This window comes from Oncorhynchus tshawytscha, linkage group LG34, assembly GCF_018296145.1.
Source record: "Oncorhynchus tshawytscha isolate Ot180627B linkage group LG34, Otsh_v2.0, whole genome shotgun sequence".
Lineage (NCBI taxonomy): Eukaryota > Metazoa > Chordata > Actinopteri > Salmoniformes > Salmonidae > Oncorhynchus > Oncorhynchus tshawytscha.
In genome coordinates this window covers 8,974,780-8,997,855 of record NC_056462.1, presented here as the reverse complement: position 1 = coordinate 8,997,855, position 23,076 = coordinate 8,974,780, and the positions used below count along the sequence as shown (strand labels likewise).

Genomic DNA, 23,076 nt, shown 5'->3' with positions numbered 1-23,076 from the left:
TAGCAAGAATAGAGTAGAAATTAATGGCGGGCCGTTCCATTTGATTTCAATGACTTTTTTGGTATGGTGGGATATGCAAAATGGATCCATTTTAAGCACCTCTATCACCTCTATCAAATGTTTTGGCAATCAGGTCCAAAAAGTCATTTTCTGACCACTTCTACCATGTGTAAAGATGTATAGAAAGCTTCATTCAAATCAAAAAGGGATGCAGTTAAAAAGTGATTGAAATCAGATGGAACGACCCACGAATGACTGTTCCATCTACATCACCTCAGTAAGGTAAGTATTCAACTGTCCTTGTTCTAGCCGAAGTTGACCGTCTCTCTAAAAACATTTACTCAAGCCTGTTTCAAATGACATGTTAGCAAAGGGTTAATGAGGGGTATGTGGTTAATTACCCTTTTTTACCCCAAGACACTTCACATGATAACTATAATATGTCAGCCAAAGAATATCAGATATCCCCTTTGTAAATCAAATCAAATGTATGGGTCACATAAACATGGTAAGCAGATGATATTGCGAGTGTAGTGAAATACTTGTGCTTCTAGTTCCGACTGCAGCAATATCTAACAAGTAATGTCTAACAATTCCACAACAAATACCTAATACACACAAAGTAAAGGAATGGAATAAGAATATATAAATATATGCTTCCTGAAGCACCTCCCACAAATTGGATTGGCTTGATGGCACTTCTTACGTACCATACAGTCAAGCTGCTCCCACAACAGCTCAATAGGGTTGAGATCCGGGACTGTGCTGGCCACTCCATTATAGACAGAATACCAGCTGGCTGCTTCTTCCCTAAATAGTTATTGCATAGTTTGGAGCTGTGCTTTGGGTCATTGTCCTGTTGCAGAAGGAAATTGGCTCCAATTAAGTGCTCTCCACAGGGTATGGCATGGCATTGCAAAATGGAGTGATAGCCTTCCTTCTTCAAGATCCCTTTTACCCCATACAAATCTCCCACTTTACTACCACCAAAGCACCCCCAGACCATCACATTGCCTCCACCATGCTTGACAGATGGTGTCAAGCACTCCTCCAGCATCTTTACATTTTTTCTGCATCTCACAAATGGTCTTTGTGATATGAACACCTCAAACATAGATTAGTCTGTCCATAACACTTTTTTTCAATCTTCCTCTGTCCAGTGTCTGTGTTATTTTGCCCATCTTAATCTTTTCTTTTTATTGGCCAGTCTGAGATATGACTTTTTCTTTGCAACTCTGCCTAGAAGGCCAGCATCACGGAGTCGCCTCTTCACTGTTGACATTGAGGCTGGTGTTTTGCGGGTACTATTTCATGATTCTGCCAGTTGAGGACTTGTGAGGCATCTGTTTCTCAAACTAGACACTCTAATGTACTTGTCCTCTTGCTCAGTTGTACTCCGGGGCCTCCCACTCCTCTTTCTATTCTATTTAGAGCCAGTTTGTGCTGTTCTGTGAAGGGAGTAGTACACAGCATTGTACAAGATCTTCAGTTTCTTGGCAATTTCTCGCATGGAATTTCTCAGAACAAGAATAGACTGACGCGTTTCAGAAGAAAGCTCTTTGTTTCTGACTAATTTGAGTCTGTAATCGAACCCACAAATGCTGATGCTCCAGATACTCAACTAGTCTAAAGAAGGCCAGTTTTATTGCTTCTTTAATCAGGACAACAGTTTTCAGCTGTGTTAACATAATTGCAAAAGGTTTTTCTAATAATCAATTAGTCTTTTAAAATGATAAACTTGGATTAGCTAACACAACATTCCATTGGAACACAGGAGTGATGTTTGCTGAGAATGGGCCTCTGTACGCATATGTAGATATTCCATAAAAAATCTGCCATTTCCAGCTACAATAGTCATTTACAACATTAACAATGTCTACACTGTATTTCTGACCAATGTGATGTTATTTTAATGGACAATTTTTTAACATTTTCTTTCAAACAAGGACATTTCTAAGTGACCCCAAACTTTTGAACAGTAGTAATGCAAGATACGTAAACATTATTAAAGTGCCATTATTAAAGTGACTAGTGTTCCATTTATTAATGTGGGCAATGGTTTCAAGTATGTATGTAGGCAGCAGCATCTCAAAGCTCAAACCACACTGCTATGATTTCTCCCCATTGTGGAGACTCCTGAAGGGATCTTCCTTTCCTGTAGCGGTCCTCATGAGAGCCAGTTTCATCATGGTGCCTTTATGGTTTTTGCGACTGCACTTGAATAAACTTTTAAAGTTCTTGAAATGTTCCTGATTGACTGACTTCATGTCTAAAAGTAATGATGAACTGTCATTGCTCTTTACTTATTTGAGCTGTTTTTGCCATAATATGGACTTGGTCTTTTACCAAATAGGGCTATCTTCTCTATACCAGCCCTACCTTGTCAAAACACAACTGATTGGCTCAAAAGCATTAAGAAGGAAAGAAATTCAAAAAATTAACAAGGAACACCTGTTAATTGAAATGCATTCCAGGTGACTACCTCATGAAGCTGGTTGAGAGAATGCCAAGAGTGTGCAAAGCTGCCATCAAGGCAAAGGGTAGCTACTTTGAAGAATCTCAAATATAAAATATATTTTGATTTGTTTAACACTTTTCTGTTTACTACATGTTTCCATATGTGTTATTTCATAGTTTTGATGTCTTCACTGTTATTCTACAATGTAGAAAACAGTACAAATAAAGAAAAACCCTTGAATGAGTAGGTGTTTTCAAACTTCGACTGGTACTGTGTATATATACACTGTTCAAAAAAATAAAGGGAACACTTAAACAACACAATGTAACTCCAAGTCAATCACACTTCTGTGAAATCAAACTGTCCACTTAGCAACACTGATGGACAATAAATTTCACATGCCGTTGTGCAAATAAAATAGACAACAGGTGAAAATTATAGGCATTTAGCAAGACACCCCCCAATAAAGGAGTGGTTCTACAGGTGGGGACCACAGACCACTTCTCAGTTCCTATGCTTCCTGGCTGATGTTTTGGTTACTTTTGAATGCTGGCGGTGCTTTCACTCTAGTGGTAGCATGAGACGGAGTCTACAACCCACACAAGTGGCTCAGGTGGTGCAGCTCACCCAGGATGGCACATCAATGCGAGATGTGGCAAGAAGGTTTGCTGTGTCTGTCAGCGTAGTGTCCAGAGCATGGAGGCGCTACCAGGAGACAGGCCAGTACATCAGGAGACGTGGAGGAGGCCGTAGGAGGGCAACAACCCAGCAGCAGGACCGCTACCTCCGCCTTTGTGCAAGGAGGAGCACTGCCAGAGCCCTGCAAAATTACCTCCAGCAGGCCACAAATGTGCATGTGTCTGCTCAAACGGTCAGAAACAGCCTCCATGAGGGTGGTATGAGGGCCCGGAATCCACAGGTGGGGGTTGTGCTTACAGCCCAACACCGTGCAGGACGTTTGGCATTTGCCAGAGAACACCAAGATTGGCAAATTCACCACGGGTGCCCTGTGCTCTTCACAGATGAAAGCAGGTTCACACTGAGCACATGTGACAGACGTGACAGTCTGGAGACGCTGTGGAGAACCTTCTGCTGCCTGCAACATCCTCCAGCATGACCGGTTTGGCGGTGGGTCAGTCATGGTGTGGGGTGGCATTTCTTTGGGGGGCCGCACAGCCCTCCATGTGCTCACCAGAGGTAGCCTGACTGCCATCAGGTACCGAGATGAGGTCCTCAGACCCCTTGTGAGACCATATGCTGGTGCGGTTGGCCCTGGGTTCCTCCTAATGCAAGACAATGCTAGACCTCATGTGGCTGGAGTGTGTCAGCAGTTCCTGCAAGAGGAAGGCATTGATGCTATGGACTGGCCCACCCGTTCCCCAGACCTGAATCCAATTGAGCACATCTGGGACATCATGTCTCGCTCCATCCACCAACGCCACGTTGCACCACAGACTGTCCAGGAGTTGGCGGATGCTTTAGTCCAGGTCTGGGAGGAGAGCCCTCAGGAGACCATCCGCCACCTCATCAGGAGCATGTCCAGGCATTGTAGGGAGGTCATACAGGCACGTGGAGGCCACACACACTACTGAGCCTCATTTTGACTTGTTTTAAGGACATTACATCAAAGTTGGATCCGCCTGTAGTGTGGCTTTCCACTTTAATTTTGAGTGTGACTCCAAATCCAGACCTCCATGGGTTGATACATTTGATTTCCATTGATAATTTTTGTGTGATTTTGTTGTCAGTACATTCAACTATGTAAAGAAAAAAGTATTTAATAAAATAATATTTAATTCATTCAGATCTAGGATGTGTTATTTTAGTGTTCCCTTTATTTTTTGAGCAGTATATATATATATATATATATATATATATATATATATACATACAGTGGGGCAAAAACGTATTTTGTCAGCCACCAATTGTGCAAGTTCTCCCCCACTTAAAAAGATGAGAGAGGCCTGTAATTTTCATCATTGTACACTTCAACTATGACAGACAAAATTAGAAAAAAAATCCAGGAAATCACATTGTAGGATTTTTTATGAATTTATTTGCAAATTATGGTGGAAAATAAGTATTTGGTCAATAACAAAAGTTTATGTCAATACTTTGTTATATACCCTTTGTTGGCAATGACAGAGGTCAAACGTTTTCTGTAAGTCTTCACAAGGTTTTCACACACTGTTGCTGGTATTTTGGCCCATTCCCCCATGCAGATCTCCTCTAGAGCAGTGATGTTTTGGGGCTGTTGCTGGGCAACACGGACTTTCAACTCCCTCCAAAGATTTTCTATGGGGTTGAGATCTGGAGACTGGCTAGGCCACTCCAGGACCTTGAAATGCTTCTTACGAAGCCACTCCTTCGTTGCCCGGGCGGTGTGTTTGGGATCATTGTCATGCTGAAAGACCCAGCCACATTTCATCTTCAATGCCCTTGCAGATGGTAGGCTTTGTTACTTTGGTCCCAGCTCTCTGCAGGTCATTCACTAGGTCCCCCCGTGTGGTTCTGGGATTTTTGCTCACTGTTCTTGTGATCATTTTGACCCCACGAGGTGAGATCTTGCGTGGAGCCCCAGATCGAGGGAGATTATCAGTGGTCTTGTATGTCTTCCATTTCCTAATAATTGCTCCCACAGTTGATTTCTTCAAACCAAGCTGCTTACCTATTGCAGATTCAGTCTTCCCAGCCTGGTGCAGGTCTACAATTTTGTTTCTGGTGTCCTTTGACAACTCTTTGGTCTTGGCCATAGTGGAGTTTGGAGTGTGACTGTTTGAGGTTGTGGACAGGTGTCTTTTATACTGATAACAAGTTCAAACAGGTGCCATTAATACAGGTAACGAGTGGAGGACAGAGGAGACTCTTAAAGAAGAAGTTACAGGTCTGTGAGAGCCAGAAATCTTGCTTGTTTGTAGGTGACCAAATACTTATTTTCCACCATAATTTGCAAATAAATTCATTAAAAATCCTACAATGTGATTTTCTGGATTTTTTTTCCCTCATTTTGTCCATCATAGTTGAAGTGTACCTATGATGAAAATTACAGGCCTCTCTCATCTTTTTAAGTGGGAGAACTTGCACAATTGGTGGCTGACTAAATACTTTTTTGCCCCACTGTATATACAGTTGAAGTCGAAAGATTACATACACTTATGTTGGAGTCTTTAAAACTCGTTTTTCAACCACTCCACAAGTTTCTTCTCAACAAACTATAATTTTGGTAAGTCGGTGAGGGCATCTACTTTTTGCACGACACAAGTCATTTTCCAACAATTGTTTACAGACAGATTATTTCACTTATAATTCATTGTATCACAATTCCAGTGGGTTTACATACATTAAGTTGACGGTGCCTTTAAACAGCTTGGAAATATCCAGAAAATGATGTCATGGCTTTAGAAGCTTCTGATAGGCTAATTGACATAATTTGAGTCAATTGGAGGTGTACCTGTGGATGTATTTCAAGGCCTACCTTCAAACTCAGGGCCGCTTTGCTTGACATCATGGGAAAATCAAAATAAATGAGCCAAAAAATTGTAGACCACCACAAGCCTGGTTCATCCTTGGGAGCAATTTCCAAACGCCTGAAGGTACCAAGTCCATCTGTACAAACAATAGTACGCAAGTATAAACACCATGGGACCACACAGCCGTCATACAGCTCAGGAAGGAGACGTGTTCCGTCTCCTAGAGATGAACGTACTTTGGTGCGAAAAGCGTAAATCAATCCCAGAACAATAGCAAAGGACCTTGTGAAGATGCTGGAGGAAACAGGTACAAAAGTATCTATATCCACAGTAAAACAAGTCCTATATCGACATAACCTGAAAGGTCGCCCAGCAAGGAAGAAGACACTCCAAAACCGTCATAAAAAAGCCAGACTAGGTTTGCAACTGCACACGGGGACAAAGATTGTACTTTTTGGAGAAATGTCCTCTGGTCTGATGAAACAAAAATAGAACTGTTTGGCCATAATAACCATCGTTATGTTTGGAGGAAAAAGGGGGAGGCTTGCAAGCCAAAGAACACCATCCCAACTGTGAAGCATGGGGATGGAAGCATCATGCTGTGAGGGTGCTTTGCTGCAGGAGGGACTGGTGCACTTCACAAAATAGATGGCATCGTGAGGAAAGGAAAATTACGTGGATATATTGAAGCAACATCTCAAGGCATCAGTCCTGAAGTTAAAGCTTGGTCGCACATGGGTCTTCCAAATGGACAATGACCCCAAGCATACTTCCAAAGTTGTGGCAAAATGGCTTAAGGACAACAAAGTTAAGGTATTGGAGTGACCATCACAAAGCCCTGACCTCAATCCTATAGAAAAATTGTGGGCAGAACTGAAAAAGCTTGTGTGAGCAAGGAGGCCTACAAACCTGACTAAGTTACATAACCTCTGTCATAAGGAATCGGACAAAATTCACCAAACTTATTGTGGGAAGCTTGTGGAAGGCTACCAGAAACATTTGACCCAAGTTAAACAATTTAAAGGCAATGCCACCAAATATTTATTGACTGTATGTAAACTTCTGGCCCACTGGGAATGTGATGAAAGACATAAAAGCTGAAATAAATCTGAATGCACAGAGATACCATGACGAGATCGTGAGGTCCATTGTCGTGCCATTCATCCGCTGCCATCACCTCATTTCAGCATGATAATGCACGGCCCCATGTCGCAAGTATCTGTACACAATTCCTGGAAGCTGGAAATTTCAGTTTTTGCATGGCCTGCATATTCACCAGACATGTCACCCATTGAGCATGTTTGGGATGCTCTGGATCGACGTTCCAGTTCGCTTGCCGTTAGCTATCTCTTTTAAAATAATAGCTGTGAAATATTGTTGCATTTAAACTTTAGATCACCTGTTAATGTGATGAACAAGATAAAACATGTTTGCAATGGGAAGTAGGTCTAATATACCCAAAATAATAATTAAAACATGAAGTGGGTAGCAGAGAGCATGCCTACCGTCCCAGAACTGTCCCGGCACCACTCTTCACATTTCCAGAAAAAAGACCTGGGAAATTACTAAATGTTTGTTTATACAAGCCAGAATGTGAAATAAAATTATATTTACAGTTACTTTAGTTATACATGCTTTTGGTCATTTTGGTAGCTGGAGGTGGAAATAGGGTATACACAGGAAAGTGTTGTTTACCCGACTTTTTGCAATGCCGGTAGGTTCTATCGCTTGACGCATTGCACAATATGTAAACAATAGCCGAATGTTGTCAACCGGAGCACCCTTCCTCTCAATAAACTGGAAGTGTTTGCTGTTCGGTCTATAGATCGGTTAGGGTCACCCATATTGTGCAAGTGTTTGTCAGGTGTGAATTGCATCAGTATTGAAAATAAAAACTGGAAATACAAACCGATATAAAGACCAGCGTACTGAATGTCGAGTTGATAATACTGCAATGACCTGACTAGATCATAAAGGAACAATTGTCCAGACAGAGGATTGAGTTTACGAATTGACGGTTTATTAAACCAACTTTACACAGGCTACTGTCTGGCCGTAGCCCACGCCAAATAAATGAAAGATAACCCACAAGCCAATCGTGACCTTCTCTTGTGAAGCCCAGGCGTAAAAGAGAGAACAAAGGCTAAACCTGGTCTTAACTTCCAATGCTCTATCCCCCTGCCCAACACCCCTCCGCCAACCGCCAAGATGCCCGGCATCAGAACATTCCAGGCATTCCCGTGATTGGCAGATATCAGGTTGATTGGCATGTTGGACTCCGCGAACACTGGGTACTAGTAAGTACAACACAACCACCTACTAGCCTAACACATAACACAGCTGTCTGTGCGGGTCGCTCCAATACTAATACTTCCCTGTGGATATTTTGAATCAGATTACCTCCGACATATGGACAAACTCAGCGGACAACAGGTAAAGTAAATTGAAATGAAGTCTGTACAACATTCCGCCTTGTAATGGGACTGTTCAGGAATGCTGAGCCTACATGTTAGAGACCAGTGCGTAAGTATTTCACTCTTGGGTTCTAAAAGAGGCAACCACACTGCTAACCTTATGCCTAACTCTAACCTTAAAGACCAAAAAGTACATTTTTGTTTTCATGAACTTCCACGATATAGGCAATCTTTACTTTGTGGCTGTGGAATATCGTGGAAACCCTTTCCATGCTCAGCGCAGTCAGCAATTGACCTAAAAACGAATGACTGGCTAGATCCCATCTGTGGCAAGGACAGAAACCTAGAGGTTAGAAGGAAGCCAAGGAGACTTAGGCCATTATAATTCTAAATTATAAACAAGCAAATCAAAATCAACACATCAAAAGGACAACATGAATTCTCATTTATTAACAGATTTGATCACCTAATTATAGCACATAAAGGAACAGGTACCACCTGACTATATCAAATAATGTTTTTGGCGGGGGTGTTATAGCCGGAGTACCAGTCTCTAACTAACATTCCACTCCTGCCATTTTCAAAAATGAACATTCTATCATGAGCTGGAGGTTAACAGATGAGTGGATCCTGATTAGATAACCCTCACAGCTTTCCTCCAATCACAAATATTATCTAAATATTGGAACTGTCGCTTTTTACCCCCACAGAACATGCTGGTATCCGGTTGCTAAGCAATCGTTCTTTGTTTGTCCAGAAGTAACCAGTCTGCTAAATTGTTAGCTCAAATCTAAACTCTCAAACTAAATACATACTGTAATTCCAGCCACAAAGCCTATTGCATAGCGAACAGCAACATTTTAGATTTTGACGTTATATTTCTATTTGAGGCTCCACATGTCGTTGGAAATATTAATGTTATTTCCAACAACCAATGAGCAACTCCGCTGTAAATCCAGCTGCATATTATTGAACGTTGAGATTGCAGAAGAGCCAATCTCCTGCCATTTTCAAATATGAAAACTCTACAATGATCTGGAGGTTAATAACAGGAGTTGATCCTGATTTGTTGAAACGTCAGAAAGGCCAGTCTCTTTGGCAATGACATGGAGTGGAAAGTTAGCTAAAAAAGACTGGTACACAGTCTAGGCGTGTTATAAAAACGAGGGACATTATATTTGTTATGAATAGAATTTAGGCAAAACTCAATTCAGAGGGTGAATATAGGGTGTGTTCGTACGTAAACTCAGAGCATTGGCAAATTGTCCGTTCCGCAATTCTGCTCGCACTGGGTGGGACACGTTGATCCGTGCGTCTGACTTCACAGCGGCAGTCAAGCACCCATGCTAACTGGCTGAAGTTGGCTAGCTTGCTAGCTACTTCCAGAAACAAATAAGAGAATACCTCACTCTGACCATTTTATTTGCAATAGCAGAGCTGATTAGGCTGTTTTCATGTTATCTGGAGCGTTGGTGACTGTAACTGTGCTGCTGGCAACAATTTAATGACGTTTTTTAAAAATGTTTACTGACACCAGTCATTAAATCGGAGTAGATAGCCAGAGTGAGTTTACGTACGAACTGATAGTGTTACACTTCAATTACAGCGTTATTTACTATGTCAACACACCAAACAAGTATGTATCCTGTGAGCTACCCAGGACACTTCACATGATAACTGGAATATGTCAGCTAAAGAATAGGTCCCAGACATCCCCTATATAGCCTACATCTCAAGCCACACTGCTATGATTTCTCCCCATTGTGGACACTCCTATGTCTGATGAGGTTACTAAGGAAGGAAAACCTCTTGTAACACAGCTTACACATGAAGGGCCTCTCCTTGGTGTGAACAGTCTGGTGCTGCTTCACATAGTTCACCTTAGCAAAACGCTTCCCACACGTGGGACAGGCATACGGCTTGTCAGCGTCTGTCCTAACACTCGGCCTACCACATTGTGACCCAATGACACCAGAGGAGGTAGAAGCAGGAGCCACCACCCCCAGGTGGTTGGTCTTTGAGCTCCTACCTTGACCTCTAGCCATTGTTTGGGTGTTGTTGGGATTGTGTGCTGTGTTATAGGCTAGGTACCTCTTGTGATGAACACCCATTCTGACCCTGTCTGTATTGGTGGGGTAACCATGAGGTAACTGAGGAAGGCTAGACCCAGGTCCAGGCTTTCTATGAACCCAGTCACCAGGCATTAGACAAGACCCTGAAGGAGAAGACACACTTGCTGATAGACTACCACCAGGGGGGTCTCCCACCACTCTCTGTGAAGGCTGAAGCCCAGGGTGACCTGCTCTGTTCATCATGGATACTGTGGTGTTTGTATCATAGGAACAGGAGGGTCTATCTCTATCAGCCCCAGGCCCTGCTTCATTCCTGCACTGAGACTGTAAAGAGAAGGGTCTGGGCTGCAGACTGGATTCTTGACTGGAGCCTCTGTCTCTCTGATGACCACCAGGACTGAGGTTGTTCAGTCCACCTGTCCACTGGTTGTGTTCGGTGTGGTGGTGGAGTCTCGGTCCTTCGTGGTTCGGTCCTGGTCCTGACTTGGGAAGGAAGAGAAACGGCTCCTGATCCAGGGTTCTGATCCGTGGCCAGGGTTTGTGACCAGGTGCTTCAGAGGTCCAGTCTCTCCCGTCAGCAACACCGGATATCAGCAGGTCTTCATGGACTGCAGACTGTAAACACAAATTGTACAGAAGAACATAAAGGTTTATATAAGAAGCTCTTTGCTGTACACAGAAAAACATGACATGAAATGATTAAATGTTAAGCACAGTCTAGCCATCTAACACTGTGATTCAAGTACCTAACAATATGAAGCCATTTGAGTGTATTATAAATAAATAATGTGTGTTGATTCAAGAATGAAGTATAATGTTTTGGTTCCACAGAACAAAAGGAGAAACTAAAGGTGTTCCCTTTCCTACTGTAATTTATCAATGTTCTTGTGAAGCCATTTAGTGTTGAGGCACTGGCATTGTCTGAGGTCTGGTTTAACATTAGGGGAGTGTGAGGAGGATGAAGGCCAGGAAGTGTCTGATGTCACAGGGTCCATGTTCCAGTTGATAGATCCTATAGAAGGCAGGCTGAAGGCAGCACCTGTTAGGTGGTTAACCTGAGGTGCCATTAGTGCCTCTGAATCACAACTATAGGAACAGGACGGAGCATCGCTAGCAGAGTCTGTGTCTGTTCTCTCCCCCTGCATACAGACACACCTAAAATCGACACCTCACCCAGTCTGTTGTCAGTTTGGTTGTTGTTTTATGTTCAACTGTCTGTTTCTGGTTAACAGTGTTGTTCCCCAGCCCAGAGTTGAGGACGCTGTCCCTTCCTACTGACCTCCACTTGGTCTCCTCTGGTCCTGGCCTGCTCAGTGATGTCATCCCCCGGGCCCTTGGCTGCACCAGTCTGGGTCTGGGAATCCAAGATGGTCACCCAGTCTCCTCTGTTAGCTTCCAGCCAACCACCTGCAGGAAGAGGTTGCAAAATAGACTTTACAAACATGTCAGAGAACTCTACATATGTTTTTTTTTGTCAATTACCTGGTCAAGTACACACATTATAATGTGTGTTTTTGTATGTAAACATAAGCTGTATTGATAAAAACATTTGAATGAAGAAAATTAAGAAAAAAAACAATAGCCAGGTGCATCACTATTCCCATTGAATATCTATTACTGTATGTAAGCTACATTTATTTCTCCCTTACCTTGCTCCCCCATCTTTAGTCCACTCAGCAGGTTAATGCTCTCTGGTCCACCTTCTATGGTCTCCTCTTTGACCAGCAGCAGATCAGGCTTCCCATCCTCCATGTCTACTGACTGTAAGAGATACAGAGTGAGAGGATGTTGGATCAAGAAATCTGATAGGAGCATCCTGCTGTGGAGCATCTTCTGATTGGACAATGAAGGATTGCTATAAATACTATCCAAACATGTTAGTTGATTTGATTAGTTGACACTAATACTTGGATGATTCAAAATCATGATACCACAGCTCTCCTCTGAGACACTTTGTGGATACAGGCCCTGACTTAATACCATTCAGACAGTAGTTTACAGTGAGCTCACCTCAGTGAGACTGTGTGTGGTCCTGTACTGCTCAGCTGGCTCCTCTGTGGGTTCAGGAGGAGGTGTAGTCTGGTTGTCCTCCATGACCATAGTCCCCTCGGGGTTCCCCAGACCCTCCTCACAACCCTCCTCCTTCACCAGCAGAACCTCTGGACCCTCCTCCTCCTGGAAGAGACAGGTGATACAGATTACACAGACATACACTCCCTCAAGTACGTACACACAGATAATAAACAGACTTTCAACATGGATTGTTTACCCATCCCCACTACGTTTGAGTCCTATACTGTAGTTACAGAATGACTTCATTGTTAAACCCATCATGGTGGACATAAATATAATGCTGTGGGTTAAAATAAGTCAGCTATGTTAAGTCAAAAGACATCAGACAAACCTTACAAAACTATTTTTATGTGTACAGTAGGTGTTTGTTAGTAAATATACCTACACATTCCCACACACTAAGTGTTTATTGGTTATAAAGTGCTGTTAGTGTATGCAGCATAGGGTGTGTTCAGTCATTTACTAAAGGGAGTTTCAATGAAAAGTCCCATTTTGTGTTTATTAACCCTTTTACACGGCCTACAGCGCCTCCAGAAAGTAGTCATTTTCCACAATTTGTTGTATTACAGCCTGAATGCAAAATGTATCAAATGCAGATGTTTTTTTGTCACTGGCCTACATACAAATACCCCATAATGTCAAAGTGGAATTATGTTTTTAGAAATTCTTACAAAATTAATAAAAAATGAAAAGCTGAAATGTCTTGAGTGAATAAGTATTTAATCACTTGTATGGCAAGCCTAAATAAGTTAATGAGTTCACATTAGCTTAATTAACAAGTCACATAAGTTGCATAGACTCTGTATGTAAACATGATTTTTGAACTCTCAGTACCCCACAGGTTTTCCAATGACTCGCAAAGAAGGGCACCTATTGGTAGATAGGTAGAAAAAAAGAAGCAGACATTGAATATCCTTTTGAACATGGTGAATTTATTAAATTACACTTTGGATGGTGTATAAATACACCCAGTCACTACAAAGATACAGGCGTCCTTCCTAACTCAGTTGCCGGGGAGGAAGGAATCCTCTCGGGATTTCACCATGAGGCCAATGGTGCCTTTAAAAACAGTTGGAATTTAATGGCTGTGATAGGAGAAAACTGAGGATGGATGAGCAACATTGTAGTTACTCTACAGTACTAACCTAATTGACAGAGTGAAAAGAAGGAAGTCTGCAAAGAATAAAACATATTCCAAAACATGCATGCTGTTTGCAACAAGGCAGTAAAGTAATACTGCAAAAAATGTGTCAAAGCAATTTGCTTTTTGTCCTGAATACAAAGTGTTATGTTTGGGGCAAATCCAGTACAACACATTACCAAGTACCACTCTATATTTTCAAGCATAGTGGTGGCTGCATCATGTTGTGGGTCTGCTTGCCATCACTAAGGACTGTGGAGCTTAGCACAGGCAAGTGCCTAGTTTCCACCAGATACTGGGAGATTAATTCACCTTTCAACAGGACAACAACCTAAAGCATAATGCCAAATCTACACTGGAGTTCCTTACCAAAAAGACAGTGAATGTTCCCGAGTGCCTGAGTTACCGTTTTGTAAATCTACTTGAAAATCTATGTCAAAGCCTGAAAATGCATGTCTAGCAAAGATCAACAACCAATTTGACAGAGCTTAAAAATAAAATGTGAAAATGTTGCACGATCCAGTTGTTGAAAGCTCTTAGAAAATGACCCAGAAAGACTCAAAGCTGCAATCACTGCAATCACTTGCTTCCACAAAGTATTGACTCAAGGGTGTGAATACATATGTAAATGAGTTATGTCTGTATTTCATTTAATACATTTGCTAACATTTTGGAAAACATGTTTTCACTTTGTCATTATGGGGTATTGTGTGTAGATGGGTGAGAAAAAAATATATTTTGAATTCAAGCTGTAACAACAAAATGTGGAATAAGTCAAGGGGTATGAATACTTTCTGAAGGCACTGTATAATGATAGGGCTAAATTGTAATGTTTCTTACAGAAGAAGTATGAAATGCATAAGCATGGTAGCAATTGAAAGGGAACAGTTTTGAGATTATGGAAACTGTTGTGTCCAAAGTAGAGGACACAACAGTTCACCTAACACAATACTGAATCGCAACATTCCACTGTTGGTTTGATGTGCATTTTACATTTACTGAACTTTTCACCGCATTTGTTGATAACGAAATCAATAAATACTCTTGATTCATTCAGTAACATGACAAGAATATTCCTGGAAAATGTGGGGTAGGTGCAACGTAAGGCAGAAAAATGACAAGGGTTTGAGTGAGAGGACTAACTGGTGTCTCCAAGTGGCAACACACCTCTCCAAAGTGTGCACAGTTCCTAAGTCATTTCAATGCATTTGTATGACTCAAAGAACAGTCTCCAACTACAAGGTGATTTTTTTGTTGCTCTCCTAGCTGTGCCATTGAGGAACTGCAGCAAGCACACTTGTCGTCGCAATCCAAAACCGGACCATTTTAAAATGTCAATCTGGATGAGGTGGGCATCATTTGAAAGCTTGTTCTATTGCCAACATCATTCGCTAAATTATAAAATACGATATTACAGTGTTAGGCTTTCACAAGACAATTCAGAGAAACAGATGGTCATTTTGGTGAGTATAGAAAGGAGTCATGAGTGCATTCAGGCGCGTGTTCCGTGGCTAATAGACTCATTATGTTCAGAACAGGTTCTGACACCATGTCATCTTGTAACTGTACATCAAACGTAGGGATCATAAACATTGACACTGTAAACAGTGTACAAGACATTAGGAAAGCCTTCCTACTGTTGAGTTGCAACCCCTTTTGCCCTCAGAACAGCCTCAATTCGTCTGTGCATGGACTCTGCAAGGTGTCAAGCGTTCCACAGGGATGCTGGCTCATGTTGACTCCAATGCTCCCCACAGTTGTGTCAAGTTGGTTGGATCTCCTTTGGGTGGTGGACCATTCTTGATACACAAGGGAAACTGTTGAGCGTGAAAAACCCGGCAGCGTTGCAGTTCTTGACACACTCAAACGGGTGCACCGGGCACCTACCATACACTGTGTATTTAAAAATTGTCTTGCATATTCAACTTCTGAATGACACACAAACAAAATCCACGTCTCAAGGCTTTTCAAATCCTTCTTTAACCTCCATCTACACTGATTGAAGTCGATTTAACAATAAGGAATCAAAGCTTTCACCTGGTCGGTCTGTCATTGACAGTGTTCCTAATGTTTTCACACTGTGTATATGACATGAGTTTTATCATATGGAAATGTGAAGTGGACATTTTGATTTATGAGTGTTTGGTTTGCTTGTATGAAGTCAAAGCTGTATTTATTATAATCCTTAACATCTCATCTTTCAAAATACATAGTCCTCTTAATTTTCAGCATTTCCTTCATTCATACAACAAAAAGTTGCACAATTATAGTGGGAGGGATGGGTGCAACTTGCCACGTGTTGTGCTCAAGTTCAGAACAGCTGTCAGTCAAAACCCATACAGAGCCTGAGCACTGACGTCATTTATTGCATGTTACTGTACAGACACTGTCGTTACAATTTAGGTGCTTATCAGTGCCCAAATCTGCCACTTTCAACCCGTATGTATACAGGTACATAAACAAGTGTTAAATACACCGTATGAAAACCACACATACACATCTCAACATGAATTTTCTCATTAAAAGTGTCGTGGGAAAAAAATGGTAGTAGTTGAATGGAAGTAATGAAACATCATATATCCTACACAGTACAAACACTACATGTAACAGACTTTTAAGGCTTATTTATATATGCCTTAGAAATCACACAATGTTTGGATGCAATATTCTACTAAGGAATATTCAACAGTAAAATCTGTTAGACTTGTCATTCCAAATGCATCTGTGGATATGTTCTGTTGACAACAATAACAATTCAGCTTTGTCTTTAATGCAGGTTTTTGATCTAAATGTCAGAAGCTACAGTATCAAGTAGAAATGGTTACGGTCTTTGTCAGGGTTGATACAACTAGGCACCACCCCTGATCAACTAAGCTAATTGATCAGTGATTGCCTAAATTCAACACACCCGGGCTTCCAGGTCAGTTAAATCAAAAAATGAAGTGCCTATAGCCCTCCAGGACCAGGGTTGCCTACCCCTGTTCTATGTTATAGAGTGGAATGTTTTTTCTGCTGGTGTACCCTGAGGTAGCTACGCAAACAGCCTTTCGTCCATGTGGATCTTTAGGTGCATCTTCAGCTGGTCCTGGCGGGAGAACCTCTTCTCACACTGGGGGCACCTAAAGGGTTTCTCCCCTGTGTGGACCCTCTGGTGCCTCTTCAGGTCACCAGCCTGGGCAAAGCGCATGTGACACTGGGTACATTTGAAGGGTTTCTCCCCTGTGTGGACCCTCTGGTGCCTCTTCAGGGTGCCAGCTTGGGCAAAGCGCATGTGACACTGGGTACAGATGAAAGGTTTCTCACCTGTGTGGACCCTCTGATGTATCTCCGACTTCTGGGTGCAGCTGAAGCCTTTGTTACAGAACTTGTAGAGGAACCGTTTATCTTTAATATTGCCTGATGTTGCTCCCCCTCCCGGAGCCTGGGCTCTAGCCCTGTCGTTTGAGTTCAATATCTGATCGAAACGGACACGGTTGTTTGAATCCGAAGGCCCAATCGATGTGGACACTGGGTCGTGACCGCTGAATGCGTGTAAAGGGGAGTGGGTCGCAACATTTGGATTTGTCTCTAAACTTTCCCTGTTTTCTAAGAAATCTCTGCCCTGTGAGTGTCCGTCTCCTATGTGACTATCTGCATTCCATGTGGGAGGCGCGTCGCCCTCCACTTTCACAGTCACTTTATCTACGACCAGACCCTTCACGCACCCTTCAGAGTATACACTACTAGTGTACTGGTTCCAGTCCTCTCTAGACAGATCAGTGTGTGTCTCTAAACCCAAGGGCATGTTGCCAGGGTCCATCCCTGTAGCGTAAGAACAAGACGGATCATTGCCAGTCTCTAACACGTCACCTAAGTGGTTACCGTAAAGTAAATACTCTGAGCCGGGAGCAGGACAGCCCAGTGGCCCCATTCTCTCTGGGTCTGATCTGTGGTCAGATCCTGTGTGCAAAAGCCTTTGTGTTACAGTTAAAGTCTCTGTGTCGGTCTCTGTCTTGAGGACGGCGTTCAGCGTTCCACTGACCTCCATGATGCTGCGTCGCGTCCTGGGCTGCGCTGGGGTGGTGGTAGAGTCCTCCGTGGCTACAGGGGATGCTACTCCAGCCGCTGCTCCAGTCATGTCTCTGCTGTGTTGTAGCTCCTTTCCTTCGGACCTCTCCTGCTTGACCCCAGGACCTACAGCCTCTGCATCTGCAGACTTGACACAAGAAGGCTGCGTTTAGACAGCAGCCCAATTCTGATCTTTTTTTCCCTTTTAATTTTCCCTTTTGACCAATGAGATCAGCTAGGAAAAAGATCTGATGTGATTGGCCAAAAGACAACAATGACAATGTCGTAGGGATGTCTCACAAGCTCCTTTATGGGTCGTTCCATTTGATTTCAATTACTTTTTGACCGCATTACCTTTTGATTTGAATGAATCTTTCCATGGTAGAAGTGGTCAGAAAGTGACTTTTTGGACCTGAGTGCCAAAACATTCAGGAGATAGAGGTGCCCAAAGTTGACCCATTTTGCTTTCCCCACCATACCATGAGACATCCATGTCTTAATCACTGGAAAAGATAAACGGTTGAGTTTGATATCATTTAAAAGCTTTACAAACTGGGTTGTCTATTTTTTTGATATCTTGAAAAATGTAAATGTTTTCCTTTAACACCAAATATCTAAAACAAGTCAACTTTTCTTGCATACGTTGTAGCTTAGACTATTTTACATCATCTAAGATGTTTGTGTTGTGCCTGTCATCAGTTGAGGCACAGCATGCTCTTGAAAACAGGGTGGAGGGTGTCATGTTTTCTGACTGACAAATGTACTAAAATGGAAATACAATTTCAACTTTCAATTGGTACCAAAAAGATGGTTGACGGTCCATAACAATTGGACCGTCAACCATAACAAGAGAATTTTGACTTGAATGGGAATATAAGATGTTTTATATTATACTGTGAATCATCCATAGGAAACCTATTGAAATCATAGAAATATAGATGACAGAATAGATATTCTTACTTAAGTTGACATTCAACTGTGAATCGACCGGCAGCTATCTTTGTGGTAGTAATTGGAGGTTTAAATGCCCACACCAGTAGAAAAACTTTTTAGAGCTGAAAGATGATGGCCACAGCTTACCCATGATTTTGCACAACGATTTAAGTCAATAAGTCATCGTTTTAGTCAAAGTATGATATATTTGGGCTTGTAGTGACATCTGAGCTGCCCACTTTGTGCAAATCCGTGTGAATGCGGTGTGTTTTCCTATGATATGACATACAAATGCTTTTCAAACTACGTTTCATTTCAGGGCTGGTTTTATTTGAATGTTACCACCCACCAGCATGGCATTGTTCCTTAATCAGAAACAGCTGCAAGATTATTCTAATTAATTATTTGCCACTGAGATGAGACAAACAGCCTTGTGTCTGTATTAAATATACATATATCTGAACATTTTATAAATGGTATAATTGCGTGATATGATAGCATTATGCCAACCCATCGCCGCAAAATTAATGGTTTGACCCATTTTTTTGACCACTAACATGATGGGCCTAAAATGAACACCCGCATAGGCGGGTGGTCAGGGCTCAACAGTGCGAGCATTTCACTTGCGTTTGTGAATAAAAACGGTAAAGTATGATCACCTTTATAGTAAAATAAATGCTGCAGTAGCTGTTTTCAAATGCTATATAGCCTATTCCACCTCATCCTTCCTGGATGGAAGCTGTGCCCACGTTTGGAGCTGAGTGAAATTTACATTTTTAGAAAAGCTGTAGACAAAAGTCGACTGAAGTGAGACTTTGTCCTTGTGTTTCTTGGCTATTTAAATTATTTTGTTCACAAGCTAGTTTGTCAATGAACAAAGTCATTGTAGCCTATACTTTCACTTCCCATGAGAACCATGAGCACGAGCTGACTTGGCTTTGCTATAGCAGCAGCCGAAGCATACCAGCAGCCTACCTAGCTACCAAAGGTTGCAACGTGTCCATAACAATGTAGAAAAACGCATAACAGCTATCGTTCAATAGTTATTCATATTACCAGAGTTTCATCTTATTATTTCTAACTATTTCTATAGCGGATTTGCGGCCACAATTTATGGAAGATGACAAAACTTTGGAGATGACAGTCAAAGATAGGCCAGTGGTTTCCATCTGTGGCAATGTTTTCCCTAATTCAGCTCCAGAACCAGACACACAGCCAGCTGGCTAATATTTTGAATATGGTGTAGTAAGAAAATAAAAAACAGCATCAACAAATAACATTAGCTAGCTAGATAAGTTTAGCATGCTAGGTAGCTACACTGACAGTGCCCTATTTGTCAGTGCCCCAGCCTGTAATTTTAATGAAGTAGCCTTTGTAATTTTTCGGAGGTGGAACTTAAATGTGCATTTCCTCTTTAGGACAGGAAATTACGTCAAAATAGTGGTAGCAACTTCTAATTAAAATGTCAATGGTGTACCAGCTAAATTGCAGTGGTCTGAATGGATAGGTCAATTCTATGAATTAGATTTCTAGAATTCAAATGACACCCGCCATGTTTTCAAGAGTATGCTGTGTCTCAACTGATGGCGGGCACAACACAAACACCGCCAATTATGTAAATTAGGGTCTAAGTTGAATTACCACCCTGCATGTAAGCTTTAAAATTATATCATACTCAATTGTCATTTTTCCCCAGTAGTAAAGACATGGATGTCCCATGGTATGGTGGGGTATGCAAAATGGGTCAACTTTGGGTCAACTATCTCCTGAATGTGTATGGAAAGTGCTGTTCAAATCAAAAAGGGGTGCAGTCAGAAAGTGATTGAAATCAAATGGAACGATGTAAGCAAGTGAATAGCTGAGGGGAGTGTTTCTGAAGAAGAAAAAAAATCAGGACACATTTGATTTACAAAGTAACTCATTGTTAATGCAACACTATTCCACTAACCTCTATCACAATAATGTGCTGGGTTGAGGTTCCATTCCCCTCATCAACAGTGATTGGTTGGTCATCTCTCCATGTATTGTGTCCCGCTGGCTTCACCAAGCCCCTGTGGCCTCCAGTGAGATGCCCTTCACCTGAGACAGTGATTGAGGGAAAAGAGGTGGTTAGGTTAGCTACTGTCAATGCTATATTGTACACTGTGGACACGGTCTAGAATTGGCAAGGATGTAAGGTAACACTTCTCATAACTTCTTGACTATTTATAGGTCTATTGATTATGTTCAATGCATCAAATTGAAAATGCAGAAAATCTGGTTAGAATATTATATTGTGTCTTTGGTGTCTCAAGGCAATCAGACTGCTAAACAGGAATCACTAACTCAGAGAGGCTGCTGCCTACATTGAGACCCAATCACTGGCCACTTTAATAAATGGATCACTAGTCACTTTATACAATGCCACTCTAAATAATGCCACTTGAATAATGTTTACATATCTTACATTACTCATATCACATGTATATACTGTATTTTATACCATCTATTGCACCTTGCCTTTGCTGCTCATCCATATACTTACATGTACATATTCTCAGTTTAGCCCTTTATATGTGTGTATTAGGTAGTTGTTGGAGAATTGTTAGATTACTTGTTAGATATTACTGCACTGTCGGAACTAGAAGCACAAGCATTTCGCTACACTCGCATTAACATCTGCTAACCATGTGTGTGACAAATAAAAATTGATTTGTGCAAAATATCGAAGTTGCATATTATCCAACAAATGACCAAGACCCAATTCTGGTTAACCATAATGTGGTTCATAAAACAGTTAACCATAATGTGGTTAACGCATCTAAAGTCACGCGCGCAGAGGAGGATGGGGACACGGTTCCGCAGCCTCAGCGTTCTGCTAAATGTACCTTTTGCCATTCCTCTGTATCGGTCGAGGATCTTGACACTACTGGGACGACTGGCGAGGACGCGCTCTGCGCGCTCCCGTGCCATCTTCAGTTCCAGTAGCTGTAGTTTCCTCCGCATTGCCCTGTTTTCTTTCTGGCTTTGAGACATTTCCAAACGGATCACTGCATAGTCGTCGTCTACGAGTTTACAGATCTCCGCCACGGCTGCATTCGCTAGCACCTCCATGATGGAGGCTATTTGAGTGTGATAAACCATACAGTTAGCCATTGTTAGCTCCTTGCTAGCGTTAACTAGATAACATATATTAAGTCCTGTCTCCAACGTGAATTAAACACCACCTGGGGGTAAGTATGTTATGCCGTGCAGTTAAAATAGTAATATTTTGAGTTACATGGTGTTGATGAATGTCTAAATAACAAAAATAAAAACGCTGAAGTGGAACTCGTACTCCGTCACTGGTCACTTCCGTTTACATTGAAGAGAAAGGATCTTATTGGCGTGGGTCATAGCTCAAAGGGTGTGGTTAAATGAAACGGGTACGATGGCAGCGCGCTGTTCTTTGAAATGCTGTACTGTTTTATTAAGTTAGCTACACATTCAGGGCTTTATTTTCGGCTGGCGCAAACACAGCGTTTTGAGCAAAACCGGCTCCAAATGATTGGCTGCTTCGTGGGCAAAGGTGTGAACCTATCAAAGTAAGTACATCCATTTTTACATACCGTTAGTCAAATATCACATCACTAAGTGTAACCGATGTGAAATGGCTAGCTAGTTAGCGGTGGTGCGCGCTAATATCGTTTCAATCGGTGACGTCACTTGCTCTGAGACCGTGAAGTAGTCGTTCCCCTTGCTCTGCAAGGGCCCCTGCTTTTGTGGAGCGATGGGTAACGATGCTTCGAGGGTGGCTGGTTCGAACCCAGGTTATACTGTTACATAAGGAATTAACATGGTCCACACACACACCAACAGTGGTGTTGACAATACAACGCCTCTTCCCCCTCAGGAACCTGAATAGATTTGGCAGATTCTCAAAGTTCTACAGCTGCACCAGTGAAAGCATCTTAACTGCCAGCAACTAATTGGTATCCGACTGCAAGGCCATGACACATGTTTTATCTGGTTCAAGAGGTCAAGAGGAAGAAAATTCTAACATTCTTAAAAAAGGAAAGGGTTTCAATTGCTATGCTTACAGGAGACTCATTTATCTTCAACAGAACATGCTAAACTGAAGAGGGACTGGGTGGGCCAGGTGTACTTTTCTTCTTTTAGTTCAAACAAAAGACGCACTGCCATCCTCAAATGTCCCATTTTATATTTGAGCAGCAAGATGCAGATCCTGAAGGATGATTTATTTTGATTACAGGTAATATACTTGGTCAACATATTACTATACTAAATGTATATGCCCCAAATACAGACTCCTCCAAATTTATGTCTGACATGATTTTATTATTTAACCAACAATGCAAGGGACTATGGCTTATTTCAGGAAATTTTAATTGTACTTTGGGTAAATTGGATAAATCATCAACTGCTCCAATCTCTAAACATTTGTGATTTATGTGGTTTAGTAGACATATGGAGAGAGCTAAATCCTAAT

At 41.8% G+C, this 23,076-nt stretch overlaps 1 protein-coding gene across 2 annotated transcripts in view; it reads right to left on the bottom strand.

The window, feature by feature from the left end:
- Positions 1-22,272, bottom strand: part of LOC121841779 — a 53,425-nt gene extending 31,153 nt beyond the window's left edge. The window contains exons 1-7 of one of the 2 annotated variants that reach the window (XM_042311883.1): positions 21,476-22,272; positions 20,557-20,687; positions 17,650-17,823; positions 12,425-12,589; positions 12,064-12,175; positions 11,694-11,821; positions 9,787-11,029 (exon numbers count right to left, since the gene is read on the bottom strand). In XM_042311883.1, the coding sequence (XP_042167817.1) occupies positions 10,088-11,029; positions 11,694-11,821; positions 12,064-12,175; positions 12,425-12,589; positions 17,650-17,823; positions 20,557-20,687; positions 21,476-21,743 (1,920 nt within the window). In that variant the 5' untranslated portion in view covers positions 21,744-22,272 and the 3' untranslated portion in view covers positions 9,787-10,087. Of the gene's footprint in view, positions 1-9,786; positions 11,030-11,693; positions 11,822-12,063; positions 12,176-12,424; positions 12,590-17,649; positions 17,824-20,556; positions 20,688-21,475 lie in introns of those variants that run through there. The other variant, XM_042311884.1, reaches the window with a different exon arrangement.
- Positions 22,273-23,076: the final 804 nt, after the last annotated feature.